This window comes from Macaca nemestrina, chromosome 20 (assembly GCF_043159975.1).
Source record: "Macaca nemestrina isolate mMacNem1 chromosome 20, mMacNem.hap1, whole genome shotgun sequence".
Lineage (NCBI taxonomy): Eukaryota > Metazoa > Chordata > Mammalia > Primates > Cercopithecidae > Macaca > Macaca nemestrina.
Window position 1 is genome coordinate 59,076,737 of NC_092144.1, and position 26,894 is coordinate 59,103,630.

Consider the following 26,894-nt stretch of genomic DNA (forward strand, 5'->3'; position numbering starts at 1 on the left):
TTTTTTGAGACGGAGTCTCACTCTGTCGCCCAGGCTAGAGTGCAGTGGCGCGATCTCGGCTCACTGCAACCTCCGCCTCTCGGGTTCAAGCGATTGTCCTGCCTCAGCCTCCTGAATAGCTGGGATTACAGGCATGTGCCACCACGCCTGGCTAATTTTTGTATTGTTAGTGGAGACGGGGTTTCTCCACATTGGTCAGGCTGGTCTCAAGCCCTCGACCTCAGGTGATCTGCCCGCCTCGGCCTCCCAAAGTGCTGGGATTACAGGCATGAGCCCCCAAGCCCGGCCTGACTGTGAGAAGTGTGAAAGACAGAATGTTAAAAAAAAAAAAAAAAAAGAAAGAAAGAAAGAAAAAAAAGAAAAGGCTGAAAAAGAATTAAATATTTAAATATTTTTATCAAAAATTAAAAAAATATATATTAACTGGGCCTGTCGTCCCAACTACTTGGGAGGCTGACGCGGGAGGATTGCTTGGGCCTAGGAGGTAGAGGCTGCAGTGAGAAGTGATTGCGGCACTGCACTCCAAACTGGGTGACAGAGCAAACCCTGTCTCAAAAAATAAGAAGAAAGAAACTCATAAGGAAGGCTATGCAATTTCTACCGTGCTGTAAATTGCAGGCACTTCGTGGGGCGAAAATAAATGGGCAAAACTACAGCTCCCATGAGGCGAAGGGGCCACGATGCCCGCGGAAGTTATTTTTCCCCCGGCCGGCAGGGAGTTGTAGTTGTCTTTGAAAGCTTTCTCTTTCTTTTGGCATAGGCGGGAAATGTGGCGTTAAGAGGCTGGGATTCCGAGACAGAAGCGAGGTTTTCACGAAAATGCGAGCGACTTCGGCAAGGGGCGGGGCCGCTAGACGTGGATGAAAGGTACGGGGCCAGCGTGGACCAATCAGGCCTCTTTGGGGCGGGGCCTCTGTGGAAAGTGGGCGTGGCCTAGGGGGGAAATCACCAAGAACGCACCGGAGGTCCTTCCCGGCCCTGGAAAACGCCCTCTGCGGTGAAGGAGAGGTGAGAGGCCAGGGTTCCAAGACTCTTGGGTCCTAGGGAGGGATGGGGGCCACAGGGCTGGAAAACTGGGTCCCGGAGGGGGATGCACTGGGTGCCAGTACTTTAGGTCCTGGGAAAAGAGGAGGCCGGCACCCTGAACTCTAGGGTCTGGGGGAGGAGGAGATCCTGGATTCCTCAGTGTGAGGGAGGAGCGTGTTGGGAGCCAGGACTCCTGGGTCTGAGGGCCCGGACTCCTGTGTCGGAGGAAGGGAAGGCTGGAGGCCTGGAATCCTGGGGCCTGGGTAACGAAATGCTTGTGTCCTGAGTCTTGGAAGTAGGGGCTGCACTGGAGGCCCGAACTCCTGGTTCCAGGGGAGGAAGAGGCTTAGGACAGACATTATGCATTATCCAGCCCTCCGTCCCCCACAGACCACACCGCCATGCCTCCCTCTGGGCCCCGAGGAACCCTCCTTCTGTTACCGTTGCTGCTGCTGGTCCTGCTTCGCGCTGTGCTGGCTGTCCCCCTGGAGCGAGGGGCGCCCAACAAGGAGGAGGCCCCTGCGACTGAGAGTCCCGTAAGTGGCCCAGCCCTGCTGTCCAGCCAGGTGTTTGCAGTGGTACTACAATTCCTGCAGACCCCGTGCCCATAGGGTGGATGTTCCAGTGACTTAACTGGCCCTACGGTTGTAGCTTGTCTTTTGCCCGCCATTCCTCCCAGCAGCAGGGGTTTGACTTGGTGAAAAACTGGAAGTCCCTGACTCTGAGGTGTGGAAAATGTGCTTCACGCCCCAAATAAACCTCTGTTTTTTAAAGATTCTCTCTACCCAAGAAGGAATCTGAAAACAAACAAACAAACAAACAAAACTACATTTCCCAGTAACACCATGTTGCTAGTTCCCAGTAGCAGTTGATGTTGGCTAGCTGGGGTAGTCTGACTTCATGGTGCTCTTGGGAGTTGTAGTTTAAATTACAAAAGGGTGGGTGCACTGCTTGTTTATTAATTCCAACATGTGTTTATCAAACCCAATAAAAGCTTTGGTCCTAAGGGATTTGGAACTTTGGAGATCCTGAAGACCAGTGCGTGTCTTGTGGTCGGAATCTTCCTATAGCTTCCTATAAGAATAGGCTGGTCAGGCCGGGCACAGTGGCTCAAGCCTGTAATCCCAGCACTTTGGGAGGCCGGTGGATCACGAGGTCAGGAGATCGAGACCATCTTGGCTAACACAGTGAAACCCTGTCTCTACTAAAAATACAAAAAATTAGCCGGGCATGGTGGCAGGCGCCTGTAGTCCCAGCTACTCGGGAGGCTGAGGCAGGAGAATGGCGTGAACCCAGGAGGCAGAGCTTGCAGTGAGCCGAGATCGGGCCACTGCACTCCAGCCTAGGTGACAGAGCGAGACTCTGTCTCAAAAAAAAGGCTAGACAGGCTAGGCGCGGTGGCTCATGCCTATAATACCAGCATTTTGGGAGGCTGAGGCAGGCAGATCACTTGAGATCAGGAGTTCGAGACCAGCCTAGCCAACATGGCAAAACCCCATCTCTACCAAAAATACAAAAATTAGCTGGGCGTGGTGACTCATGCCTATAATCCCAGCTATTCTGGGAGGCTGAGGCACGAGAACTGCTGGAACCAAGGCGGTGGAGGCTGCAGTGAGCCGAGATCACGCCACTGCACTCTAGCCTTGGCGACAGAACTGAGACTCTGAGACTCTGTTTTCTGAGACTCTGTCTCAAAAAAACAAAGAATGGGCTGGTCATTATCCCCTGGAATGGATCGTTGGGTGTTTCTGGTCCCCATGCTGCAAGTTAGGCCTCTATTCTGTGAAATCCTTGCAGACCCAGGAAGGCTTTGTTGAGTCCCATTTCCTTTCTTCCATTCCACATGTTTCCTGAGCACCTTCCATGAGGCAGGCACAGTGGTAGTTGTTAGGGCACAGCCACATGTGTGCCCTGTGCCTGTGGACTATCCCTGCTCACTGGGAGATGGAAGACGAAGGGCAGGGCTCTGTGAGGGTGAACACCAGGGGTGACAGGGAGAAAGGGAGGCGTGAGTTAAGCTCTTTCTTTCTTTCTTGCTCTGTCGCCAGGCTGGAGTGCAGTGGTGCAATCTTGGCTCACTGCAACCTCTGCCTCCCAGGTTCAAGTGATTCTCCTGCTTCAGCCTCCCGAGTAGCTGGGACTACAGGCGTGCACCACCATGCACAGCTAATTTTTGTATTTTTAGTAGAAACGGGATTTCACGGCCGGGCGCGGTGGCTCAAGCCTGTAATCCCAGCACTTTGGGAGGCCGAGACCGGCGGATCACGAGGTTAGGAGATCGAGACCATCCTGGCTAACCCAGTGAAACCCCGTCTCTACTAAAAAATACAAAAAACTAGCCGGGCGAGGCGGCGGGCGCCTGTAGTCCCAGCTACTCGGGAGGCTGAGGCAGGAGAATGGCGTGAACCCGGGAGGCGGAGCTTGCAGTGAGCTGAGATCCGGCCACTGCACTCCAGCCTGGGCGACAGACCGAGACTCCGTCTCAAAACAAAAAAAAAAAAAAAAAAAAAAGAAACGGGATTTCACCATGTTGGCCAGGATGGTCTCGATCTCCTGACGTCGTGATCCACCTGCCTTGGCCTCCCAAAGTGCTGGGATTACAGGCATGAGCCACCTCATTTTTTCATTTTCTTTTTCTTTTTTTTTTTTTTTGAGATGGATTTTTGCTGTGTCACCAAGGCTGGAGCGCAGTGGTACAATCACTGCAACCTCCGTCTCCAAGGCTCAAGTGATCCTTCTGCCTCAGCCTCTGGAGTAGCTGGGACTTCAGGCATGTGCCACCACGCCTAGCTAATATTTTTGTATTTTTGGTAGAGACAGGGTTCATTATACTGCCCAGGCTAGTCTCTAACTCCTGACCTCAAGTGATCTGCCCACCGTGGCCTCCCAAAGTGCTGGGATCATAGGTGTGAGCCACTGAGTTCTGAACTGGAGAGATACGTTAAGTAAAGAGCAAGGAAGAGAGGAAGTGAAGGGAAGAGCATTCCAGGCAGAGGGAACAGCATGAGCAAAGTCCACTTGGTAGGAGAAAGCAGAGCAAGTTGAGGATGTCAAGGAGGCTGCTGTGGCTGGAGCAGGGCGAGTGAGGAGGAGGGGAGAGGGGGATTATGTGGATCATGTGGGACCTTGTGAGACTTGATAAAGAGGTAAGGAATGTGTGTGTGTGTGTATATATATATTTATTTATAATAGGGTCTTGTGCTGGTGCCCAGGCTGGAGTGCAGTGGCAGGATCATAGCTCACTGCAGCCTTGAACTCCTGGACTCAAGTGATCCTCCTGCCTCAGCCTCCCAAGTAGCTGGGACTACTGGCGTGTGCCACCATGCCCAGCTGATTTTTTTCTTTTTATAGAGACGGGAATCTCCCTATGTTGCCCAGGCTGGTCCCGAACTCTTGAGCTCAAGCAATCCACCCGCCTTGGCCTCTCAAAGTGCTAGAATCATGGTGGCATGAGCCACCATGCCTGGCCAATTCTCTCTTTTTTTTTAATTTTAATTTTTTTTGTTTGTTTGGGACACAGGGTCTTGCTCTGTCACCTAGGCTGGAGTGAGATGATATGATTATAATGCACTGCAGCCTCAGACTCCTGGGCTCAAGCAATCCTCCTGCCTCAGCCTCCCAAAGCACTGGGATTACAGACTTGAGCCACCACGCCTGGCCTTCTCTCTTTTGTGATTTTTTTTTTTTTTTTTTTTTTTTTTTTTTTTTTTGAGACGGAGTCTCGCTCTGTCGCCCGGGCTAGAGTGCAGTGGCCAGATCTCAGCTCACTGCAAGCTCTGCCTCCCGGGTTCACGACATTCTCCTGCCTCAGCCTCCCGAGTAGCTGGGACTACAGGTGCCCGCCACCTCGCCCAGCTAGTTTTTTTGTATTTTTTAGTAGAGACGGGGTTTCACCGTGTTAGCCAGGATGGTCTTGATCTCCTGACCTTGTGATCCGCCCGTCTTGGCCTCCCAAAGTGCCGGGATTACAGGTTTGAGCCACCGCGCCCGGCCTCTTTTGTGATTTTATTTATTTATTTTTCTAATTTATCTTATTTGCTTTTCACTACAGATCTGGGAGGCAGAGGATATACTACCTATTTTTTAAATAGGAAGAGCAGAGAAGGCCCAGGGAGAGTAAAGTGACACCCAGCTATGTATGACAAGGGTGGGATCAGAAGGCCTGGGACTTTCGTCTTTGTTGTTCACAGTGCGGCATATGATAGGGGCCTGGTGAATGTTCGTTGAATGAGTGGATGCATACATGGCCGGGGGAGTGGATGGATAGGCAGGTAGATGGATGGGCGGGTGGATGGATGGGTGGGTGGATGAGTGGATGGATGGATGCATGGATGGTTGGATGAATGGGCGGGTGGATGGATGGATGAGTGGATGGATGCATGGGTGGATGGATGGGTGGATGGATGGACGGATGGATGCACGGATGGATGGATGCACGGATGGATGGATGCATGGGCGGGTGGATGGATGGGTGGGTGGGTGGGTGGGTGGATGAGGGGATGGATGGATGGATGGATGGATGGATGCATGGGCGGGTGGATGGATGGGTGGGTAGGTGGGTGGACAGATGGTTGGTTGGATGGATGGATGGGTGGGTGGGTAGATGGATGGGTGGATGGATGGGTGGGTGGATGAATGGGTGGATAGATGGTCGGATGGGTGGGTGGGTGGATGGATGGGTGAGTGGGTGGGTGGATGGATGGGTGGGTGGGTGGATGGATGGATAGATGGATGGATGGATGAACGGATGATGGGTGAATGGATGGGTGGGTGGGATGTATGGATGGATGTATGGGTGGGTGGATGGATGGATGGATGATGGGTGGATAGATGGGTGGGTGGGATGTATGGATGGATGGGTGGGTGGGATGTATGGATAGGGGAGTGGATGCATGGATGAATGGATGGTTGGATAGATGGATAAAGGTATGATTCACAGCTTCCCAACAAGTCATGTCCACTCTGAGCACCCACTCTGGGCAGTATTGGGCTGGGTGTTCACTGATGTGATTTTCATTTCATCTTTGCTACATATATGGGAAAAGGTAAAAACTGACGAGTCCCTCGTCAGCTGCCCTAGGGAGTGGCCATAACAGTAACAGGAGTGATGGTGGGGGTGGGGGTGGGAGCAGGGGCTGCTATGTCTGTCCTCGTTGCCTCAGGACACAGGCCTGTACTACCACCGGTACCTCCAGGAGGTCATTGATGTGCTGGAGACAGATGGGCATTTCCGAGAGAAGCTGCAAGCTGCCAATGCGGAGGACATCAAGGTGCGGCTGGGGGCAGTGGGGGCTGTGGGAGGGGTACGTGCGGGGTGGGACAGAGTTCAGGAGAGGACTGGTTTCTTTTTTTCTTTTTTTTTTGAGACAGAGTCTTGCTCTGACACCCAGGCTGGAGTGCAATGGTACGATCTCAGCTCACTGCACCTCCGTCTCCTGGGTTCAAGGGATTCTCCTGTCTCAACCTCCCAAGTAGCTGGGATTACAGGCGCACGCCACCATGCCTGACTGATTTTTGTATTTTTAGTAGAGATGGAGTTTCACCATGTTGGCCAGGCTGGTCTCGAACTCCTGACCTCGTGATCCGCCCATCTCGGCCTCCCAAAGTGTTGGGATTACAGGCGTGAGCCACCGTGCCTGGCCGTACTGGTTTCTTCAAAGGGGCCACATGGCTCCAGCTCTGCCTGTATTTGAAATCACCAAAATGAGGCTCAGGGAGAAGTTGCTTCTTGGGGTCACAAGCTGGGAAGAGCTTTGGGGAGCACAGAATATGAGGTTAGTGCAGAGTCCCGCGGGGCAGGCTTTCAGTTGCAGCTCCACCTCTTACCAGCTATGGGGCCTCCCCACACCGTGCCTCAGTTTCCCCATCTGGAAAAAGCAGGGTTCGGGTTTGGATTTTCCAAGGGAAGGATTCTGGGCTTTGGATTTTCCAAAGAAAGAAGTGTAAAGGGTATGGAAGAGCGTGGTGACACTCCTTAGCAAGTGTTGTGAGAGGGTTGCACTAACAGAATGCTCCTATGGTGCCTTCTACAGAGGAAGAATTCAAAATAAGGGAGGTGCTGGTGTCCCTCACGTCACCATGAACTCCCATGTCAGGCCTCTAGGAGCACTGTCATTGTCCCCATTTCACTGAGTAGGACACTGAACCCTGGTAGCAGGGTCTGTCCTTGTGGGCCTGGGTCTCACCACCATGCCCAGCTAATTTTTTATTGTTTCTAGAGACAGGGACTTGCCATGTTGCCCGGGCTGCTCTTGAACTCCTGGGCTCATGCGATCCTCCCACCTCAGCCTCCTAAAGTGCTGGGATTACAGGTGTGACCCACCGCACCTGGCCCTAAACGTGTGACTTGATGAGTGACGGGAGATGGGGCAGCAGAGGTGGGCAGGGCCTTGAATGCCAGGCTGACGGGCTGGGAGCTGTCCTTCCTGAAGACTCTGAGGAGCTGGGGGACTATAAGCAGGGAAGAGGCGGTATAAGACTGGGGCATGAGAAAGCTCGTAAGAAGCTGCCAGAGAAGACAGAGAGCAGGCCGAGGCCGCCCAGCATGCCCCCTCCCAGGCCCCCAGGCTGACCAGGGTCTCCTCTCCCGTCAGAGCGGGAAGCTGAGCCGAGAGCTGGACTTTGTCAGCCACCATGTCCGCACCAAGCTGGATGAGCTCAAGCGACAGGAGGTATCGCGGCTGCGGATGCTGCTCAAGGCCAAGATGGACGCCGAGCAGGATCCCAGTGAGCAGGGGCAGGGCCGGAGGGACAGGCAGGGAGGGGTGGGGAAGGGTGGCCTCGCTCCCAGCCTCCAGGTGGTTGTGTGCTAAGCAGGTGAGGCTTCCCTCCCCTCTGTGAAATGTGAGTGGGAGATTGCCCCAGTGTTCCTCCTAGCATGATTTAATACAAACATTACAATGTTGTTTGTTTATATTCTGTTTCCATTTGTTGTTTTTAAAAATCTTTATCATGGGCTGGGCACAGTAGCCCACACCTGTAATCCCAGCACTTTGAGAGGCTGAAGCAGGCAGGTCACCTGAGGTCAGGAGTTCAAGACTACCCTGGCCAACATGGTGAAACCCCGTCTCTACTAAAAATACTAAATTAGCTGGGCGTGGTGGCACATGCCTGTAATCCCAGCTGCTCAGGAGGCTGAGGCAGGAGAATCACTTGAACCCAGGAGGTGGAGGATGCGGTGAGCCGAGATCACGCCATGGCACTTCAGCCTGGGCAACAGAGTGAGACTCTGACTCAAAAAAAAAAAAAAAAAAAAATCATTGTCATTTAAAATTCTGGTAGAGGCCAGGTGCAGTGGCTCACACCTGCAATTCCAACACTTTATGAGGCAGGAGAATCACTTGAGCCTGGAAATTCAAAACCAGGTTGGGCAACATAGCAAGACCCCTATGTCTATAAAAAATATTTTAAAATGAGCTGGGCATGGTGGCGCATGCCTGTGGTCCCACCTCCTTAGGAGGCTGAGGTGGAAGGATCATTGAGCCTGGGACGTCAGGGCTACAGTGAACCATGACTGTGCCACTGTACTCCAGCCTGGGTGGCAGAACAAGATCCCATCTCAAAAAAAAAAAAAAAAAAAAAAAAGTTGAAAGAACTTCAAACTTTCAGAAAAGTTGTAAGAGTAGTACAGAAAACAGCCAAACACCCTTGACCCGGCTTCTCTAGTTAACATTTGCTCCATTTGCTTTGTCATTCACATGTGGGACTTTACCGCAGTCACCATCTCGTCACCCTACACATTTCAGTGTGATTCTCCTAAGAACATACTCTTGCATAAGTACAGCAATAAAATGGAGAAGTTTGTCAGGTCACACTGTTTTTCCTTGCTTAGTCAATTTCTTTCTTTCTTTCTTTTTTTTTTTTTTTTTGAGATGGAATCTCACTCAGTCTCCCGGGCTGCACTGCAGTGGCGTGATCTTGCCTCACTGCAACCTCTGCCTCCCGGGTTCAAGGGATTCTCCTGCCTCAGCCTCCCAAGTAGCTGGGATAACAGGCATCCACCACCCACACCCGGCTAATTTTGTTTTTTTTTTTTTTTTTGAGGCGGAGTCTTCACTCTGTCGCCCAGGCTGGAGTGCAATGGCACCATCTCGGCTCACTGCAAGCTCCGCCTCCCGGGTTCGTGCCATTCTCCTGCCTCAGCCTCCCGAGTAGCTGGGACTACAGGCGCCCGCCACGGCGCCCGGCTAATTTTTTGTATTTTAGTAGAAGACGGGGTTTCACCGTGTTAGCCAGGATGGTCTCGATCTCCTGACCTCGTGATCCGCCCGCCTCGGCCTCCCAAAGTGCAGGGATTACAGGCGTGAGCCACCGCGCCCGGCTTGTATTTTTTTTTTTTTTTGAGACGGAGTCTCGCTGTGTCGCCCAGGCTGGAGTACAGTGGCCGGATCTCAGCTCACCGCAAGCCCCACCTCCCGGGTTTACGCCATTCTCCTGCCTCAGCCTCCCGAGTAGCTGGGACTACAGGCGCCCGCCACCTCGCCCGGCTAGTTTTTTTTTTTTTGTATTTTTTAGTAGAGACGGGGTTTCACCGGGTTAGCCAGGATGGTCTTGATCTCCTGACCTCGTGATCCGCCCGTCTCGGCCTCCCAAAGTGCTGGGATGACAGGCTTGAGCCACCGCGCCCGGCCTGTGTTTTTAATAGAGACTGGATTTTGCCATGTTGGCCAGGCTGATCTCAAACTCCTGACTTCAAGTGATCCTCCCACCTCAGCCTTCCATAGTGCTGGGATTACAGGCCTGAACCACCAGCCCTGGCCCCCATCTCAAGGTCTTTAATGTAATCCCATCTGCCAGGACCCCTTAGCCCTGTAAGGTCACACATTCACAGGTTCTGGGGATCAGGATGTGGGTATCTTTTGGGGTACCAGTATCCAGCTGCCACAACACTCAGGTTCGTCCCGTCCCTCCTCTGCCCAGAGCCTGCCCCCGGCACCCCAGTGCCCTCAGGCTCGCGTTCATGTTCCTTTCGGCTGCTCGGAGCCTGGGTGGACCTCGGCCACATCCTCCTGGCCCCGCCCTTCCCCTGTGTGCCCTGACCTTCTTGCGTCAGCATTTTTAGAAATTGCTGACGTGCAACCTCGGGAACTTTGCCCGTTTGCCCTGCTGTCCCATGACATTCCTTCTCAGGGCTCTTTGCCTGGTCCACAGACCTTCCATCTCCCCTGGAACGTCACCTCCTCAGGGTGTCACTGCCCCGGCTGTCCTGTGTGAAGGAGCCTCTGTTTTATTTGTGTCCTTGGTATTCCTTTGTTCATCCCTTGGTCACCTGTTCTCTGTCTCTCTAGACTAGGTGCTCCAAGAGGCAGAACTCTTTTGGTGGTGGTGGTTGTTGTTGAGACAGAGTCTCGCTCTGTCGCCCAGGCTGGAGTGCAGTGGCGCAATCTCGGCTCACCGCAACCTCTGCCTCCCAGGTTCAAGCGATTCTCCTGCCTCAGCCTCCTGAGTGTCTGGGATTACAGGTGCCCGCCACCACACCCGGCTAATTTTGTATTTTTAGTAGAGACGGGGTTTCACCATGTTGGCCAGGCTGATCTCGAACTCCTGACCTCAGGTGATCCACCTGCCTCGGCCTCCCAAAGTGCTGAGATTACAGGCATGAACCACCACGCTTGGCCTCCAAGAGGCAGAATTCTGTCACCATCTGTTTCCTGCTGTGTCCACAGTGGCCAGCACTGGGTCAGCCTGGAGTAGTGGCTCAACACTGGCACAAACAATGAATTTGAGATTCAGTCTGTACCTGTGTCCTGCACGCCTGTCACTCCTCTGGGCTCAGCCAGGGCTGGAGCTGCCTCCACTGCAGCCTGGGTCTCCCAAATTCTAGCTGCCCGTGTGTGTGTCTTTCTGCCCACCTGACCGAGGGCCGGCCGCTGGAGGGCGGGGCCAGGCCGATTGATTCTGTGTGTGTGTGTGTCTGTCTCTCTTTCTCCCCACCTAACTAAGTGCCGCTGGAGGCCAGGGCCAGGCTGATTCATTTTGGGTCCAGCATTGCACAGCGCAGGCCTGGGCCCCTAGAGGCCTCGGGAGACCTGTGTGTGGTGAGTAAGTGTGTGTTGGCAGTGTGTGTGCTGTCCCTTCCTGCCTGGAAACCCTACCCCTTCCTGACCGCTTGGAAACTCCCATACGAGGGAGGCTGCACTTGTTTGCTGCAGCTGCTGTAACCAAATACCCCTGACCAGGTGCTTCAGCAACAGAACTGGACTGTCTCATGGCCTGCAGTCAGAGTCCAAAGTGAGGGTGTTGGCAGGGCTGGTTCCTTCCGGGGCTGTGAGGGAGGATCTGGTCCAGGCCCCTCTCCTTGGCTTGCAGAGGGCCGTCTTTTCCCTGCGTCTTCACACCATCTTCCCTCTGTGTGCCTGGCCCAAATTTCTCCTTTCATTATTATTTTTTATTAATTATTATTATTATTTATTAATTTTTTTTTCCAAGATGGAGTTTCGCTCTTGTTGCCCAGGCTGGAGTGCAGTGGCATGATCTCGGCTCACTGCAACCTCTGCCTTCCGGGTTCAAGTGATTCTCCTGCCTCAGACTCCCAAGTAGCTGAGATTACAAGCATGTGCCACCATGCCTGGATAATTTTGTATTTTTAGTACAGATGGAGTTTCGCCATGTTGCTCAGGCTGGTCTCGAATTCCTGACCTCAGGTGATCCACCCACCTCGGCCTCCCAAAGTGCTGGGATTACAGGTGTGAGCCACCACGCCTGGCCTATTATTACTTTGTTTTACTTCTATCACTCAGGCTGGAGTGCAGTGGCGCGATCTCGGCTCACTGCAACCTCCGCCTCCCATGCTCAAGTGATTCTCTTGCCTCAGCCTCCTGAGGAGCTGGGACTACAGGCACACACCACTGCACACGGCTAATTTTTGTATTTTTTGTAGAGATGGGGTTTAACCATGTTGCCCAGGTGGGTCTCAAATGCCTGAGCTCAAGTGATCCTCCCACCTCAGTCTCCCAAAGTGCTGGGATTACAGGCATGAGCCACTGCACCCAGCCATAAATTTCTGCCTTTTATAAGGTCGCCAGTCATTTTGGATTAAGGCCCACAGGAATGACCCCATCTTAACCTGGTTCCCTCTGTAAAGACCTAGTCTCCAAATCAGGTCACATTCTGAGGTACTGGGGCTTAGGACTTCAACACAGAAACTTAAGAGCACGCAATTTAACCCCTAAGACTGGTTGATGCTTTATCAAAAATTTTGGTGTTTTTCTTTTATTTATTTATTTATTTATTTTTGAGACGGAGTCTCACTCTGTCACCAGGCTGGAGTACAGTGGCGCAATCTCGGCTCACTGCAACCTCCGTCTCCTGGGTTCCAGCTATTCCCCTGCCTCAGCCTCCCAATTACAGTACAGGTGCTTACCACCATGGGATTACAGGTGCTTACCACCATGCCCAGCTAATTTTTTGTATTTTTAGTAGAAATGGGGTTTCACCATGTTGGCCAGGATGGTCTCGATCTCTTAACCTTGTGATCCGCCTGCCTCGGCCTCCAAAAGTGCTGGGATTACAGGCGTGAGCCACTGCACCCAGCCTTGTTTATTTTTTTAAAGAGTGGTTGAGGCTGGGCGCGGTGGCTGCCACCTGTAATCACAACACTTTGGGAGGCTGGGTGGGTGGATCACCTCAGGTCAGGAGTTCAAGACCAGCCTGGCCAACATGGTGAAACCCTGTTTCTACTAAAAATACAAAAATTAGCCGGGTGTGGTGGCGTGCACCTGTAGTCCCAGTTACTCAGAGGACTGAGGCAGGAGGATTGCTTGAGCCTGGGAGGCGGAGGTTGCAGTGAGCAGAGATCCTGCCACTGCAGAGTGAAACCCTGTCTCCAAAAAAAAAGGGAAAGAAAAAAAGATGGTTGAATGTCATGGTTTGGGGTGTTCAGTGGCTGGTTCCCATCCTTGCTCTGCCACTTGCTAGCTGGTAGCCTAGACCAGTCACAACCCCTCAAGGGGTCTCAGTTTTCACACTCATAAAATGGGGATAATCGTAGAACCTATGTTGTCAGGATTTTGTGGAAAGTAAATGAATTAATACAGTTAAAGTGCTTAGGGCATGGCCTGGCATCTAGTAAGAGGGCAGTATATGTTAGTTTTTATTATGGTTATTATTCTAAGTATCAGACTCAGTCGTGGGATCACCTCCTCCAGGAAGCTCTCCCTGATTGCCCCAGGCTAAAGATGTCTTCTGGGCTTCCCTAGTGCCGCTTGTGACTTCTTTACAGCATGTCTGGCCCAAGATTCTAAAAGGACATGCCCTGAGGTGTTGGACTCTTCCTTCTCTTCCAGATGTACAGGTGGATCATCTGAATCTCCTGAAACAGTTTGAACACCTGGACCCTCAGAACCAGCACACATTCGAGGCCCGCGACCTGGAGCTGCTGATCCAGACGGTAATGGGAGTGGGTCCAAAGGCAGAGGATTGAGGGAAGCTTTGCGGAAGGGGACAAGGGGACAGAGTCCCGGACGTGAGCCAGCTCACCATGCCTGTTGGTGTTCTCTGAGGTTGGAGGCTGATAGAGGGCTGGGTGGTTTCTTTTAGTTTCTTTTTTTTTTGAGACAAAGTCTCGCTCCTGTCCCGCAGGCTGGAGTGCAGTTGTGTGATCTCGGCTCACTGCAACCTCTGCCTTATGTGTTCAAGCAATTCTCCTGCCTCAGCCTCCCAAGTAGCTGGGATTACAGGCGCCTGCCACCACGCCCGGCTAATTTTTGTATTTTTAGTAGAGATGGGGTTTCACCATGTTGGCCAGGCTGGTCTCGAACTCCCGACCTCAGGTGAGTTCCGGCCTCCCAAAGTGCTGGGATTACAGGCGTGAGCCACTGCGCCACGCAGCTCTTCTTATAGTGATACCCACCATAACCCAGCGGGCCATCATCTTTTTTTTTTTTTTTTTTTTTTTTTTTGAGACGGAGTCTTGCTCTGTCGCCCAGGCGGGAGTGCAGTGGCGCAATCTCTGCTCACTGCAAGCTCCGCCTCGGGTTCACGCCATTCTCCTGCCTCAGCCTCCCGAGTAGCTGGAACTACAGGTGCCCACTACCAGGCCCGGCTAATTTTTTGTATTTTTAGTAGAGACAGGGTTTCACCGTGTTTGCCAGGGTGGTCTCGAGCTCCTGACCTCGTGATTCACCCGCCTTGGCCTCCCAAAGTGCTGGGATTACAGGCGTGAGCCACTGCGCCCAGCCCCATCATCTTAACTAATTACAAGGTCTCGCTATGTTACGTGAGTTAGTCTTGAACTCCTGGGCTCAAGTGATCCTCCCAACCCAGCCTCCCAAAGTGCTAGGATTCCAGGCATGACCCACCTCTCCTAGCCTGACCTCATGTTCTTGGCCGCCTAGCTGTACCCGAAATACGTAACATATTAAGTTCACCATGTATGTTGTTCTTATGTACTTATTCCTCTAAGATCTGGAGATTGTGGAGGACTTGAAAGAGGTGGGTTGAAGTTGCTGTCGTATAACCGTCCTAATCTGTTTTGAATAAAGAGAAGAAAGTGTGTTATGGGGCAGGAGTAGTCATGGAAACCAAAAAGGGTGACATCAGGCTGTGCGCGGTGGCTCACGCCTATAATCCCAGCACTTTGGGAGGCTGAGGTGGGCGGATCACCTGAGGTCAGGAGTTTGAGACCAGCCTGGCCAACATGGTGAAACCTTGTTTCTACTAAAAATACAAAAATCAGCCGGGCCTGGTGACACATGCCTATAATCCCAGCTGCTTGAAAGGCCAAGGCGGGAGAATCACTTGAACCTGGGAGGTGGAGGTTGAAGTGAGGCAGTGAGCAGAGATCATGCCACTGCACTCCAGCCTGGGCAACAGAGCAAGACTCGCTCTCAAAAAAAAAAAAAAAAAAAAGGGACATCAGGACACAAGACGTAAGACAGGTAGAGGCTGGGGCTGCCCTCGGCCAGGTTCAGGGCCAAGGGCCTGCCATTTACAGGCTGGAATTGGGGGCTGGGCAGAGGGGGCAGAAGGGAATGATCCTGTGCCTTTCCCCAGGCCACCCGGGACCTTGCCCAGTACGACGCAGCCCATCATGAAGAATTCAAGCGCTACGAGATGCTTAAGGAACATGAAAGGCGGCGTTATCTGGAGTCACTGGGAGAGGAGCAGAGAAAGGAGGCAGAGAGGAAGCTAGAAGAGCAACAGCGCCGGCACCGCGAGCATCCCAAAGTCAATGTGCCTGTGAGCACCCCATTTGTGCCCATCCACTCCCTATCACATCCAGTTCAAACCCGACAAGAAAGCAGTTAAAGAACTACAATTCCCAGGGGCCCTTGAGGCAAAAACTTCCTGTTACTGTACCTGGCTGCCCAAGGGGCTGCTGGGAGTTGTAGTTTTCTTAGTTTTCTTGCTTGAGGGAGATGATGTTTGTTGGATGGGGGTACAGGGATATTTGGTTTTATCCTATGGCATGCAGACTTCTTGCTCATGAGCTCCTGGCTCTCCCTTCCACAGGGCAGCCAAGCCCAGTTGAAGGAGGTGTGGGAGGAGCTGGATGGACTGGACCCCAACAGGTTTAACCCCAAGACCTTCTTCATACTGCATGGTAAGGTGGGGAGGGAGTTCCAGAGCTGGGATGAACCCTGAGACTCTGACCCTCCTGGGACCTGAATGCTAAGAGGGGTGTGTCTGTCCCAGGAGGGCTTAGTCAGGCCTAAGAGCCGAGCCTATGTCCCCTGGTTGACCAGACAGCCCTGCTTCTCCCGGCTATAAGGCTAGGATCTGCGTGGAAGGGTTGGGCCTCTGCTCTAGCAAACACCAGACCTCCGGGTTCTAAGGACAGCTGGTGTCCACTGTAAGCAAGCCAGGTTGGCTAGGCCTGGGCTCTCCTCCCACAGCAGCCCAAAAGAAACCCTGGTCCACTCTGGGAGCCCTGTCACTAGGAGTGTGTTGTTCCCTAAGAACCAGGCCTCCAGAGGCCTGGAAAGCCCTTTCTCTATTTCTTTTTCCTTTTTTTTTTTTTTGAGACGGAGTCTTGCTCTATTGCCCAGGCTGGAGTGCAGTGGTGTGCTCTCGGCTCACTGCAACCCCCTGCCCTCCGCCTCCCACGTTCAAGTGATTCTCCTGCCTCAGCCTCCTGAGTAGCTGGGATTACAGGCATGTACCACCATGCCCGGCTAGTTTTTGTACTTTTAGTAGAGACGCCATTTCAGCATGTTGGCCAGGCTGGTCTCGAACTTCCAACCTCATGTGATCTGCCCCCCCTCCGCCTCCCAAAGTGCTAGGATTACAGGCGTGAGTCATTGTGCCTGGCCTGGAAAGACCTTTCTGTATGGTGGGTCAAAGGCACACTCCCCCGAGTCTGTCTCTTCCTGTCTGGAAGTGTGGCCTGGGGTTGCCAAGCCCCCTCAGATATGCCCGGCACGCTGTCCCAGAATCTGCCGCTCGTCAGAAGAGCTTAGCAAGGCCTAACTCATTCATTCAGCAAACCTTTCCTAAGGTCCCACTAAGGACCAAGCCTTGTCAAGACCCTGTGGATACAACTGTCAACAAAACAAAGTACCTCCCCCTCAGAGCCAGTGATCAGGCACACAGATCATACCACACTTTAGTAACTCCAAGAGACTGAACAGTATGAGAGGCGCTAGCATTTTACGTAAGCTGCCAATCAAATTAACGTACTATTGAAAACAAGATGCGTCCTGGGCTGGGTGCAGTGGCTCATGTCTGTAATCCCAGCACTTTGATAGACCGAGGTGGAAGATGGCTTGAGCCCAGGAATTCAAGACCAGCCTGGACAACAAAGTGAGACCCTGTCTCTATTAAAAAAAAAAAAAAAAAGTAGACCAGGCATGGTGGCTTACGCCTATAATCCCAGCACTTTGGGAGGTTGAGGTGGGAGGATCACCTGAGGTCAGGAGTTCAAGACCAGCCTGGCCAACATGGTGAAACCCCATCTCTACAAAAATACCAAAATTAGGTGGGCATGATCGTAGGTGCCTGTAATCCCAGCTACTCAGGAGGCCGAGGTGGGGGAATCACTTGAACCCAGGAGGTGGAGGTTGCAGTGAGCCAAGATTGTGCCATCGTACTGCAGTCTGGGTGACGGAGCAAGACTCCATCTCAAAAAAACAAAAATAAAAGTTAAAAATTAAATAAATAAAGATGCATCCCTATTTCAGGGGTGATAAAATAGAAGAACACAAAAGTGCATCTCAGAATCAATGAAGGTTCTAGGCCGGGTGTGTTGGCTCACTCCTGTAATCCCAACACTTTGGGAGGCCGAGGCAGGCAGGCCCCTTGAGGCCAGGAGTTGGAGACCAGCCTGGCCAACATGGCAAAACCCAGTCTCTAGTAAAAATACAAAAAAAAAAAAAAAAAAATTAACCAGGCATGGTAGTGCTCGCCTATAGTCCCAGCTACTCAGGAGGTTGAGGCAGGAGAATCGCTTGAGCCCGGGAGGCAGAAGTCGGGGGTTGCAATGAGCTGAGATCACACCACTGCACTCCAGCCTGGGCAACAGAGCGAGACTCTGTCTCAAAAAACAATAAAAAGTAAAAAAGAATCAAAGAAGATTCTGTAGTGGGGTCTCAGGTAGTGATATGTGCTACCTCGCAGCCTCGAACACCCAGGTTCAAGTGATCCTCCCCCCTCAGCCTCCCGGGTAGCTGGGACCACAGGCACACACCACTATGCCTGGCTAATTTTTTTAATTTTTAGTAAAGGCAAGGTTTTACCATGTTGCCCAGGCTGGTCTCAAACTCCTATGCTCAAACAATCCACCTATCTTGGCCTCCCAAAGTGCTGGGGTTACAGGCATGAGCCATCCCACTGGGCACCACCCTGCCTTTTTTTTTTTTTTTTTTTTTTGAGACAGGATCTTGCTACGTTGCCCATGCTGGACTCAAACTCCAGGCCTCAAACAATCCTCCTGCCTCAGTCGCCTGAGTAGCTGAGACTGCAGACGTGTGCCACTGCGCCCTGTTTTAAACATGTTTAATCGTACAGTTCAATAGTATTAAGTATATTTACACTGTCATGCAACCAATTCTGAGAGCGCATCATCTCGCACAACGGAAACTATCCATTAAACCACTCGCCTTCCCCTTCTCCCCCGCTCTCTAGCAACCACCATTCTATTTTCTGTCTCTATGATTTTGACTCTTTTAGGTACTTCATATGAGTAGAATCTCTTAGTATTTGTCGTGTGTGTGTGTGTGTGTGTGTGTGTGTGTGTATTTGGCTTATTTCACTTCGCATAATGTTGAGGAACTGAAGTTTTCATTCTCCTGGATATTAATTTCTATTTCAATTGCCCCATGTGGCTAGTGGCTGCTGTACTGGAGTTGGAGTCCCAGCACAGCTCTAGAGAGGACATTTGGGCTGGACACGGTGGCTCACGCCTGTAATCCCAGCACTTTGGGAGGCCGAGGTGGGTGGATCCCTTGAGCCCAGAAGTTCAAGACCAGCCTGGGCAACATGGCACAAACCCATCTCTAAAATAAAATACAAAAATTAGCTGGGTGTGGTGGCGTGCGTCTGTAGTCCCAGCTACTTGGGAGGCAGAGGTGGGAGGATCACTTGAGCCCAGGAATTCCAAGCTGTAGTGGGCTATGAACACACCAGTGCACTCCAGCCTGGGCAACAGAGTGAGACCCTGTCTCAAAAAAAATTAAAAATAGGCCAGGCGTAGTGGCTCACGCCTGTAATCCCAGCACTTTGGGAGGCCGAGCAGGCGGATCACGAGTTCAAGAGATCGAGATCATCCTGGCCAACATGGTGAAACCCCGTCTCTACTAAAAATACAAAAATTAGCTGGGCGTGGTGATGCGCGCCTGTAGTCCCAGCTACTCTGGAGGCTGAGGCAGGAGAATCACTTGAACAGTGGAGGTTGCAGTGAGCTGAGATCACGCCACTGACCTCCAGCCTGGCGACAGAGTGAGACTCCGTCTCAAAAATAAATAAATAAATAAATTAATTAATTAACAATAGGCCGTGTGCGGTGGCTCACCCCTGTAATCCCAGCACTTTGGGAAGCCAAGGCAGGTGGATCCCTTGAGCCCAGGAGTTCAAGACCAGCCTGGGCAACATGGCAAAACCCCATCTCTACAAAAACAAATACAAAAATTAGCTGGGTGTGGTGGCGTGAGTCTGTAGTCCCAGCTACTTGGGAGGCTGAGATGGGAGGATCACCTGAGCTGAGGAGTTCAAGGCTTCGGTGAGCCGTGAACACACCAGTGCATTCCAGCCTGGGTAACGGTGAGACCCTGTCTCAAAATTAAAAAAAAAACCTTATTTAATCTTTTTAATCTGGCAGTCCCTACAGACCAGAATAGGTTGAGAGGAACTCCCTATACCTTTTTTTCTTTTTCTTTTTTTTATTTTTATTTTTAGAGATGGGGTTTCACCTTTGTCACCCAGGCTGGAGTGCAGTGGTGTGATCATGACTTACTGCAGCCCAGACCTCTTGGGCTCAAGTGATTCTCCCACCTCAACCTCTAGAGTAGCTGGGATCATAGGTGCACACCACCATGCCCAGCCAATTTTTAATTTTTTTTTTTTTTTTTTTTTTTTTGAGGCAGAGTCCAGGCTGGAGTGCAATGGCACGCTCTCAGCTCACCGCAACCTCCGCCTCCCGGGTTCAAGCTATTCTCCTGCCTCAGCCTCCTGAGTAGCTGGGACTACAGGCAGTTGGCATTATGCCTGACTAATTTTTGTATTTTTGTAGAGACAGGGTTTTATCATGTTGGCCAGGCTGGTCTTGAACTCCTGACTTCAGGTGATCCTCCTGCTTTGGCCTCCCAATGTGCTGGGATTACAGGCGTGAGCCACCGTGCCCCGCCCACTTTTTTACTTTTTTTTTCTTTCTTTTTTTTTTTTTTTGGTAGAGACGGGGTCTAGCCATCTTTTCTAAGCTGGTCTCGAACTTGTGTGCTCAAGTGATCCTCTTGCCTTAGCCTTCCAAAGTACTGGGATTACAGGCATGAGTCCCTAAGTTCGGCCCCTACATTTTCTTTAATCCTAATCAATTTAAATTTAAACAGCCCATGTGGCTAGCGGCTACTGTATTGGACAGCACAGATCCAGAGTTGAGGCAGAGGAGACCCCCAGGCCTGAGCCCTAGGCCGCACTAGCACGGGGAGGTCAGGAAGAGGATGGAGCCGTCAAAGGAGATGGAGGGGCAGCCAGAGAGGACAGAATCATGTTCTGGAAGTCAAGGGCAGAAAGTCAAGTCAGATGCAGGCGGAAAATGAACCACGGGATTTGCAAGATGAGGGTTCCCGGCCTCCTCCGCAGGAGCAAGGTTATGCTTGTCTGAGGGAGCCGAGGAAGGAGGAGGGCCGGTGGTGACAGTGAGTGTGGCTGACCGAGCCTGAAGCCCTGCCGCTGCGGGGTCTACATTGGTAGGAGAGGCTCTCCCTGACGACTGGAGTCGGCACTGGCCTGGTTCTCTGGGAAGCAGAGGTCCCTGATAACCCTGGAGCTGACTCTGTGTCCAGAGCACTGGATGCCAGGGCCAGAGAATCCTGCATGACAGTGACCCAAGCATGTTTCCTCGAACCCTCTTTTTCATCTATTCCATTCTCAGCCCCCTGGTCGCTAGGCAGTGACCCTACCAACGGGCCTAGTGGGGTGCTAAAGCCTGGGGGCCACCGTTCCACCGCGCGAGATCTGTAGTTACCTGTCCTCTGATAACAGACCCCACATCCGCCCCAAGTTTCTTCACCAGGGACCTGACGCACCCCGTCCTCGGTCACCTGAGATACCTTGCTATCTCCTTCCCTTCAGATATCAACAGTGATGGTGTCCTGGACGAGCAGGAGCTGGAGGCCCTCTTCACCAAGGAGGTGAGCATCTTGGAAGCCTCGGGCACCTGGAGGGACTCCCAGATCAGCCACTTACTTTCTCCTTGCACTCCCCTTAAATCCCCCTGGATGGGAGCTCATTTGAAAACTACAACTCCCATCAGCCCCTGGGGCAAAAACAGCTGCCAGGCGTGGTGGAGTGCCCAAAGGACTGCTGGGAGTTGAAGTTGTCGGGTTGTGTGTCTAACGAGGAAGGGGTAGCCTGGGAATGAGCTCGCTCGGGACCTCTCAATGCTGTCTGCCTCTCGCTTGCTTCTGCAGCTGGAGAAGGTGTACGACCCAAAGAATGAGGAGGATGACATGCGGGAGATGGAGGAGGAGCGGCTGCGCATGCGGGAGCACGTGATGAAGAATGTGAGGGGGGAGCCGGGCGGGGGGCCAGGCGGGGGAGAAGACGGGGCCCCAGCTCTGTCACTCACCCTTATCTGGCTCCCCAGGTGGACACCAACCAGGACCGCCTCGTGACCCTGGAGGAGTTCCTCACATCCACTCAGAGGAAGGAGTTTGGGGACACCGGGGAGGGCTGGGAGGTGAGAACATGGGGGATACTCGGGGTCCTGAACCTCTCTCTCTTCCAGCCATGACCTTTCTTTCAGAGTCTCAGGCCCCTTCTCTTTTCCTCTGGGTCCCCGGCCATTCTCCTGGGTCACTGCATCCCTATCTCTGGGGCTCTGTTCTCCCCTGTCTCTAGGACTCTTTCTAATTTTTGTTTATTTATTTATTTGTTTAATTTTGTTTATTTATTTTGAGATGGAGTCTCACTCCGTTGCCCAGGCTGGAGTGCAGTGATGTGATCTCGGCTCACTGCAACCTCCACCTCCCAGGTTCAAGCAGTTCTCCCACCTCAGCCTCCTGAGTAGCTGGGATTACAGGTGCGTGCTACCACACCTGGCTGATTTTTGCATTTTTAATAGAGACAGGGTTTCACCATGTTGGCCAGGCTGGTCTCAAACTCCTGACCTCAGGTGATCCACCCATGTTGGCTTCCCAAAGTGCTGGGATTAGAGGCGTGATTTTTGTTCGTTTTTTTTTTTTTTTTTTTGAGACAGAGTCTTGCTCTGTCGCCCAGGCTGGGGTGCAGTGGCCGGATCTCAGCTCACTGCAAGCTCCGCCTCCCGGGTTTAGACCATTCTCCTGCCTCAGCCTCCCGAGTAGCTGGGACTACAGGCGCCCGCCACCTCGCCCGGCTAGTTTTTTGTATTTTTTAGTAGAGACGGGGTTTCACCGTGTTAGCCAGGATGGTCTCGATCTCCTGACCTCGTGATCTGCCCGTCTCAGCCTCCCAAAGTGCTGGGATTACAGGCTTGAGCCACCGCGCCCGGCCTGTTTTGTTTTTAAGACAGGCTCTTGCTCTGTCACATAGGCTGGAGCCCAGTGGTTCGATCTTGGCTCACTGCAACCTCTGCCTCTTGGATTCAAGGGATCCTCCTACCTCAGCCTCTTGAGTAGCTGGAATTACAGGCGTGAGCCACCACGCCTGGCTAAGTTTTATATTTTTTTGTAGAGACGGGGTTTTGCCATATTGGCCAGGCTGCTCTAGAACTGCTGGACTCAAGCGATCCACCTGACCTGGCCTCCCTAGGTGCTGGGATTACAGGTGTGCACAACCACACCACACCTGGCTGATTTTTGTATTTTTTGGTAGAGACGGGGTTTTGCCATGTTGGCCAGGCTGCTCTCAAACTCCTGGACTCAAGCGATCCACCCTCCTCAGCCTCCCAAAGTGCTGGGATTACCCAGGCTGGAGTGCACGGGTGTTATCATGGCCCACTGCAGCTTCCGACTCCTGTCCTTCAAACTCCTGTCCTGATCCTCCTGCCTGAGCCTTCCTATTAGCTGGGACAACAGGCACATGCCAGCATGCCCAGCTAATCTAGCTCATTCTTTTATTTATTTATTTATTTATATTTTTTGAGACAGGGTCTCCTGTCACCCAGGCTGGAGTGCAGTGGCATAATCATAGTTCACTGTGGCCTTGAATTCCTGGGTGCAGGTGATCCTCCTTCCTTAGCCTCTTGAGTAACTGGAACTACAGGCACATGCCACTATGCCCAGCTAATCTAGGTATCTATTTTATTTATTTATTTTATTTATTTATTTATTTATTTATTTTTGAATACAGAAATTTGCTCTTGTTGCCCAGGCTGGAGTGCAATGGTGTGATCTCAGCTCACTGCAAACTCCACCTCCCAGGTTCAAGCAATTCTCCTGCCTCAGCCTCCTGAGTAGCTGGGATTACAGGCGTGCACCACCACACCCGGCTAATTTTGTATTTTTGGTAGAGACGGGCTTTCTACATATTGGTCAGGCTGGTCTCAAACTCCCAACCTCAGATGATCCACCCACCTCGGCCTCCCAAAGTGCTGGGATTACAGGCGTGAGCCACTGCGGCCTATTTCTATATATGTTTCAAGATGCCTGACCAATTTTCTGTAGAGACAGGGTCTCGCTCTGTTGCCCAGGCTGATCTTGAACTCCTGGTGTCAAGTGATCCACCCACCTCGGCCTCCCACAGTCCTGGGATTACAGGCGTGAGCCACGGTGCCCGGCCTTGTCTCTCAGTTTTTATCCTACTCCCACCTCCCACTTGGGCCTCTTTGACCACCCACATGGCCCTGGCCTCCCAGCCTCTTCTAAACCTCCCCCATTGGCACAACCCTCTCCAACGTGGGTGGGCCGAGGTTGGACCTGTGCCCCTGATGACCCTTTTGCCCACCTGCAGACAGTGGAGATGCACCCTGCCTACACCGAGGAAGAGCTGAGGCGCTTCGAAGAGGAGCTGGCTGCCCGGGAGGCAGAGCTGAATGCCAAGGCCCAGCGCCTCAGCCAGGAGACAGAGGCTCTAGGGCGGTCCCAGGGCCGCCTGGAGGCCCAGAAGAGAGAGCTGCAGCAGGTGACAGGGGGGGAAGCTGTTTCCATCCACTGAATCTCTGGCCACCCTTGTCCGTGTCCCCATGGGTGTCCAGAAGCTGGGAAAGCCTGTGGCCACCATGTTAATCACTGGGGGAGCCTCAAGTATTCACCGCCATCTTGAGTAAGGGCAGATGTTTTCCTGTCTCTGACAGCTCTGTGGCTGCCATGTTAGATAAGGGCAGTTAGGCTGTAAGTGAGGAGGGAAATGCCCAGGAGGGGGAGAAGGGCAGACTCAGCCAGGGACGGGTGAGAGCTTCCCTGTCCCAAAGCAGGACCCAAGCCGTGGCTGGAGGGAGAACTGGATCCTTGACTATCATTAAGCCTGACTGTCAATGAAAGAAAAACTGAGGCCCACGGAGAAGGGATTGGCCAGTGACCACTTAGCATGTTGCTGTGAAGTCTGAGTTTGGGGACTGAGGCCTGAGTACTTGCAGTGCCAGCGTCACACCCTCTTGTGTGTGTGACCCCTCACCTCCTGCAGGCCGTGCTGCACATGGAGCAGCGAAAGCAGCAGCAGCAGCAGCAGCAGCAGCAGCAGCAGCAGCAGCAGCAGGGCCACAAAGCCCCGGCCGCCCACCCCGAGGGGCAGCTCAAGTTCCACCCAGACACAGGTGCTGGCCCTTGTTGGGGAGGAGGGGCTGCAGGGCTGGACCCCTGGGTCTGAGGTTGGAGGGGCTGGGGCCTGGACTCCCAGATCCGAGGGAAGAGAGGCTGGGGGCCCAGTCTTCCGGGTTTGAGGGAGGAGGGGCGGGGGCCTGGACTCCCAGGTCGGAGGAAAGAGGGACTGGGGGCCCAGACTCCTAGGTCGGAGGGAGGAGGGGATGGGGGCCTGGACCCCTGGGTCTGAGGGAGGAGGAGCTGGGCCTGGACTCCTGAGTGTGAGGGAGGAGGGGCTGGGGGCCTGGACTCCTGGGTCTGAGTGAGGAGGGGTTGGGCCTGGACCCCTGGGTGTGAGTGAGGAGGGCCTGGGGGTTGGGGCTGGGACCCCTGGTTGTGAGGGAGGAGGGACTGGGGGTTGGGACCCCTGGGTATGAGGGAAGAGGGGCTGGGCCTCCGGGGGCCTGGGGGAGGAGGGGTTGGGATGTCCTGTGCCACCATTCCCTCCCTCCATTTCCAGACGATGCACCCGTCCCAGCTCCAGCTGGTGACCAGAAGGAGGTGGATGCTTCAGAAAAGAAACTTGTTGAGCGGCTCCCTGAGGTTGAGGTGCCCCAGCATCTGTGATCCTCCGGGACCCCAGCCCTCTGGATTCCTGATGCTGCAAGGAGGCTGATGGGCGCTGGATGAAGTGGCACAGTCAGCTTCCCTAGGGGCCGGTGTCATGTTGGGCTCCTGGGGCGGGAGCACGGGCTGGCATTTCATGCACTGCTGCCCCACCAGGTCCACCTGTCTCCACTCTCACAGCCTCCGAGTCTGTGGCCCTTCCCTTCTGTCCTCCTCCGAGGGGCCTGCCTTCTCTCGTGTCCAGTGAGGTGCTCAATGATCGGCTTAACTTAGGGAAGGCCCCTCCCCTTCCCGTCTATCCCAAGAGGGTCTGCTGTGAGCCTGCGTTCCTAGGTGGCGGGGCCTCAGCTGCCTGGGTTGTGGCCGCGCCAGCATCCTGTATGCCCACAGCTACTGGAATCCCCCTGCTGCTCCGGGCCAAGTTTCTGGTTGATTAACGAGGGCATGGGGTGGTCCCTCGAGACCTTCCCCTACCTTTTGTGGAACCAGTGATTCCTCAAAGAGAGTGTCCCCTCCACAGCTGGGTGCCAGGGGCCGGGGATCCTCAGTGTAGCTGGTGAACCCTGATACCAGGAGCCCAGGCCTCCCTGAACCCCTGGCTTCCAGCCAGCTCATCGCCAGCCTCCTCCTGGACCTCTTGGCCCCCAGCCCCTTCCCCACACAGCCCCAGAAGGGTCCCAGAGCTGACCCCACTCCAGGACCTGGTCCCAGCCCCTCAGTCTCATCTGGAGCCCCTGAAGGCCTGTCCCACCCACATTTCTGGCCTCATCTGACACTGCTCCGCGGCCTGCTGCGTGTCCTCTCCATGCTCCGGTTCCATCTAAATATACTTTCTGGAACAAACGCGTGGCTCCGTGCCTGTGTATCTGTACCGGTCCCTCCAGAACGCTCTTGCCACATCACCTGCTGGAGCCCTCATCTTTGAAGACTGGATTCAAGCGTCGCTTCTGAGAGGCTCAATCCTGGTATCTTTCTGTCGGCCCCTGATGAGTCTGCAGCCTTCACATAGGGTCCCTTCAGCCACAAGGACAGAAAACCCAAACCTGGGATTAAGCTTTTTTTTTTTTTTTTTTTTTTTAAGATGGAGTCTCACTCTGTCACCCAGGCTGGAGTGGAGTGCAGTGGTGCAATCTCAGCTCACTGTAACCTCTGCCTTTTGGGTTCCAGCGATTCTCCTGCCTCAGCCTCCCAAGTAGCTTGGGACTACAGGCGCCCGCCACACGCCCGGCTAATTTGTTGTTGTTTTTTTTTTTTTTAGTAGAAATGGGGTTTCACTGTGTTAGCCAGGATGGTCTCGATCTCCTGACCTCGTGATCCGCCTGCCTGGGCCTCCCAAAGTGCTGGGATTACAGGCGTGAGCCACCGCACCCAACCAGGAGCATTTGTTTAAATGAAATTCTGGCCAGGCACAGTGGTTCATGCCTATAAGGCCAGCACTTTGGAGGCCGGGGGTGGGGGGGTGGGGGGGTTTCAGGAGAGGATGACAGGAGGCCCAGCCTGGGCAACATGATGAAACCCCGTCTCTACAAAAAATACCAAAATTAGGCGGGCATGGTGGGGCACACCTGTAATCCAGCTACTCGGGAAGGCTGAGGCCCAAGAATCACTTGAACCCAGGAGGCAGAAGTTGCAGTGAGCCGAGATCATGCTATTGCACGCCAGCCGGGGTGACAGAGCAAGACCCCGTCTCCAAAAAGAAAAAATATTAGCCGTATGTGGTGGCACATGCCTGTAAGTCCCAGCTACTTGGGAGACTGAGGTGAAGGGATTGCCTGGGCCTGGAGAGCCATGATTGCAACACTGCCCATCAGCCTGGGTGACCAAGCGGTACTCTGTCTCAGAACAAAACAAAACAAAAATACATATTCCCTGGAATGTCCTGGGAAGCTATATGTATGTCATGCCCTCCCAGCTGCACCTCAACAATGA

At 53.1% G+C, this 26,894-nt stretch overlaps 1 protein-coding gene across 2 annotated transcripts; it reads left to right on the top strand.

Moving 5' to 3' along the window:
- Positions 1–874: 874 nt before the first annotated feature.
- LOC105478662 (nucleobindin 1) lies at positions 875–25,809 on the top strand. 2 transcript variants are annotated; one of them, XM_071087399.1, is made up of 13 exons: positions 875–1,008; positions 1,417–1,562; positions 6,189–6,296; positions 7,620–7,760; positions 13,310–13,414; positions 15,019–15,204; positions 15,478–15,568; positions 20,752–20,810; positions 21,090–21,182; positions 21,266–21,358; positions 23,551–23,721; positions 24,223–24,352; positions 24,859–25,809. In XM_071087399.1, exons 2-13 carry the CDS (start codon positions 1,428–1,430, stop codon positions 24,963–24,965), a joined length of 1,419 nt encoding a protein of 472 aa, XP_070943500.1. In that variant the 5' UTR covers positions 875–1,008; positions 1,417–1,427; the 3' UTR covers positions 24,966–25,809. The 2 variants fall into 2 exon arrangements, with proteins under 2 accessions (XP_070943500.1, XP_070943501.1); XM_071087400.1 differs by having other exon boundaries at positions 7,620–7,752; positions 13,311–13,414.
- Positions 25,810–26,894: the final 1,085 nt, after the last annotated feature.

Excerpts from the sequence above, each read along its gene's own strand:
- LOC105478662 (XM_071087399.1), top strand. The coding sequence starts at position 1,428 with ATGCCTCCCTCTGGGCCCCGAGGAACCCTCCTTCTGTTACCGTTGCTG. Across the intron at positions 1,563-6,188 it reads CCCCTGCGACTGAGAGTCCC|GACACAGGCCTGTACTACCA; the intron begins GTAAGTGGCCCA and ends TCGTTGCCTCAG. Across the intron at positions 15,569-20,751 it reads GACCTTCTTCATACTGCATG|ATATCAACAGTGATGGTGTC; the intron begins GTAAGGTGGGGA and ends CCTTCCCTTCAG.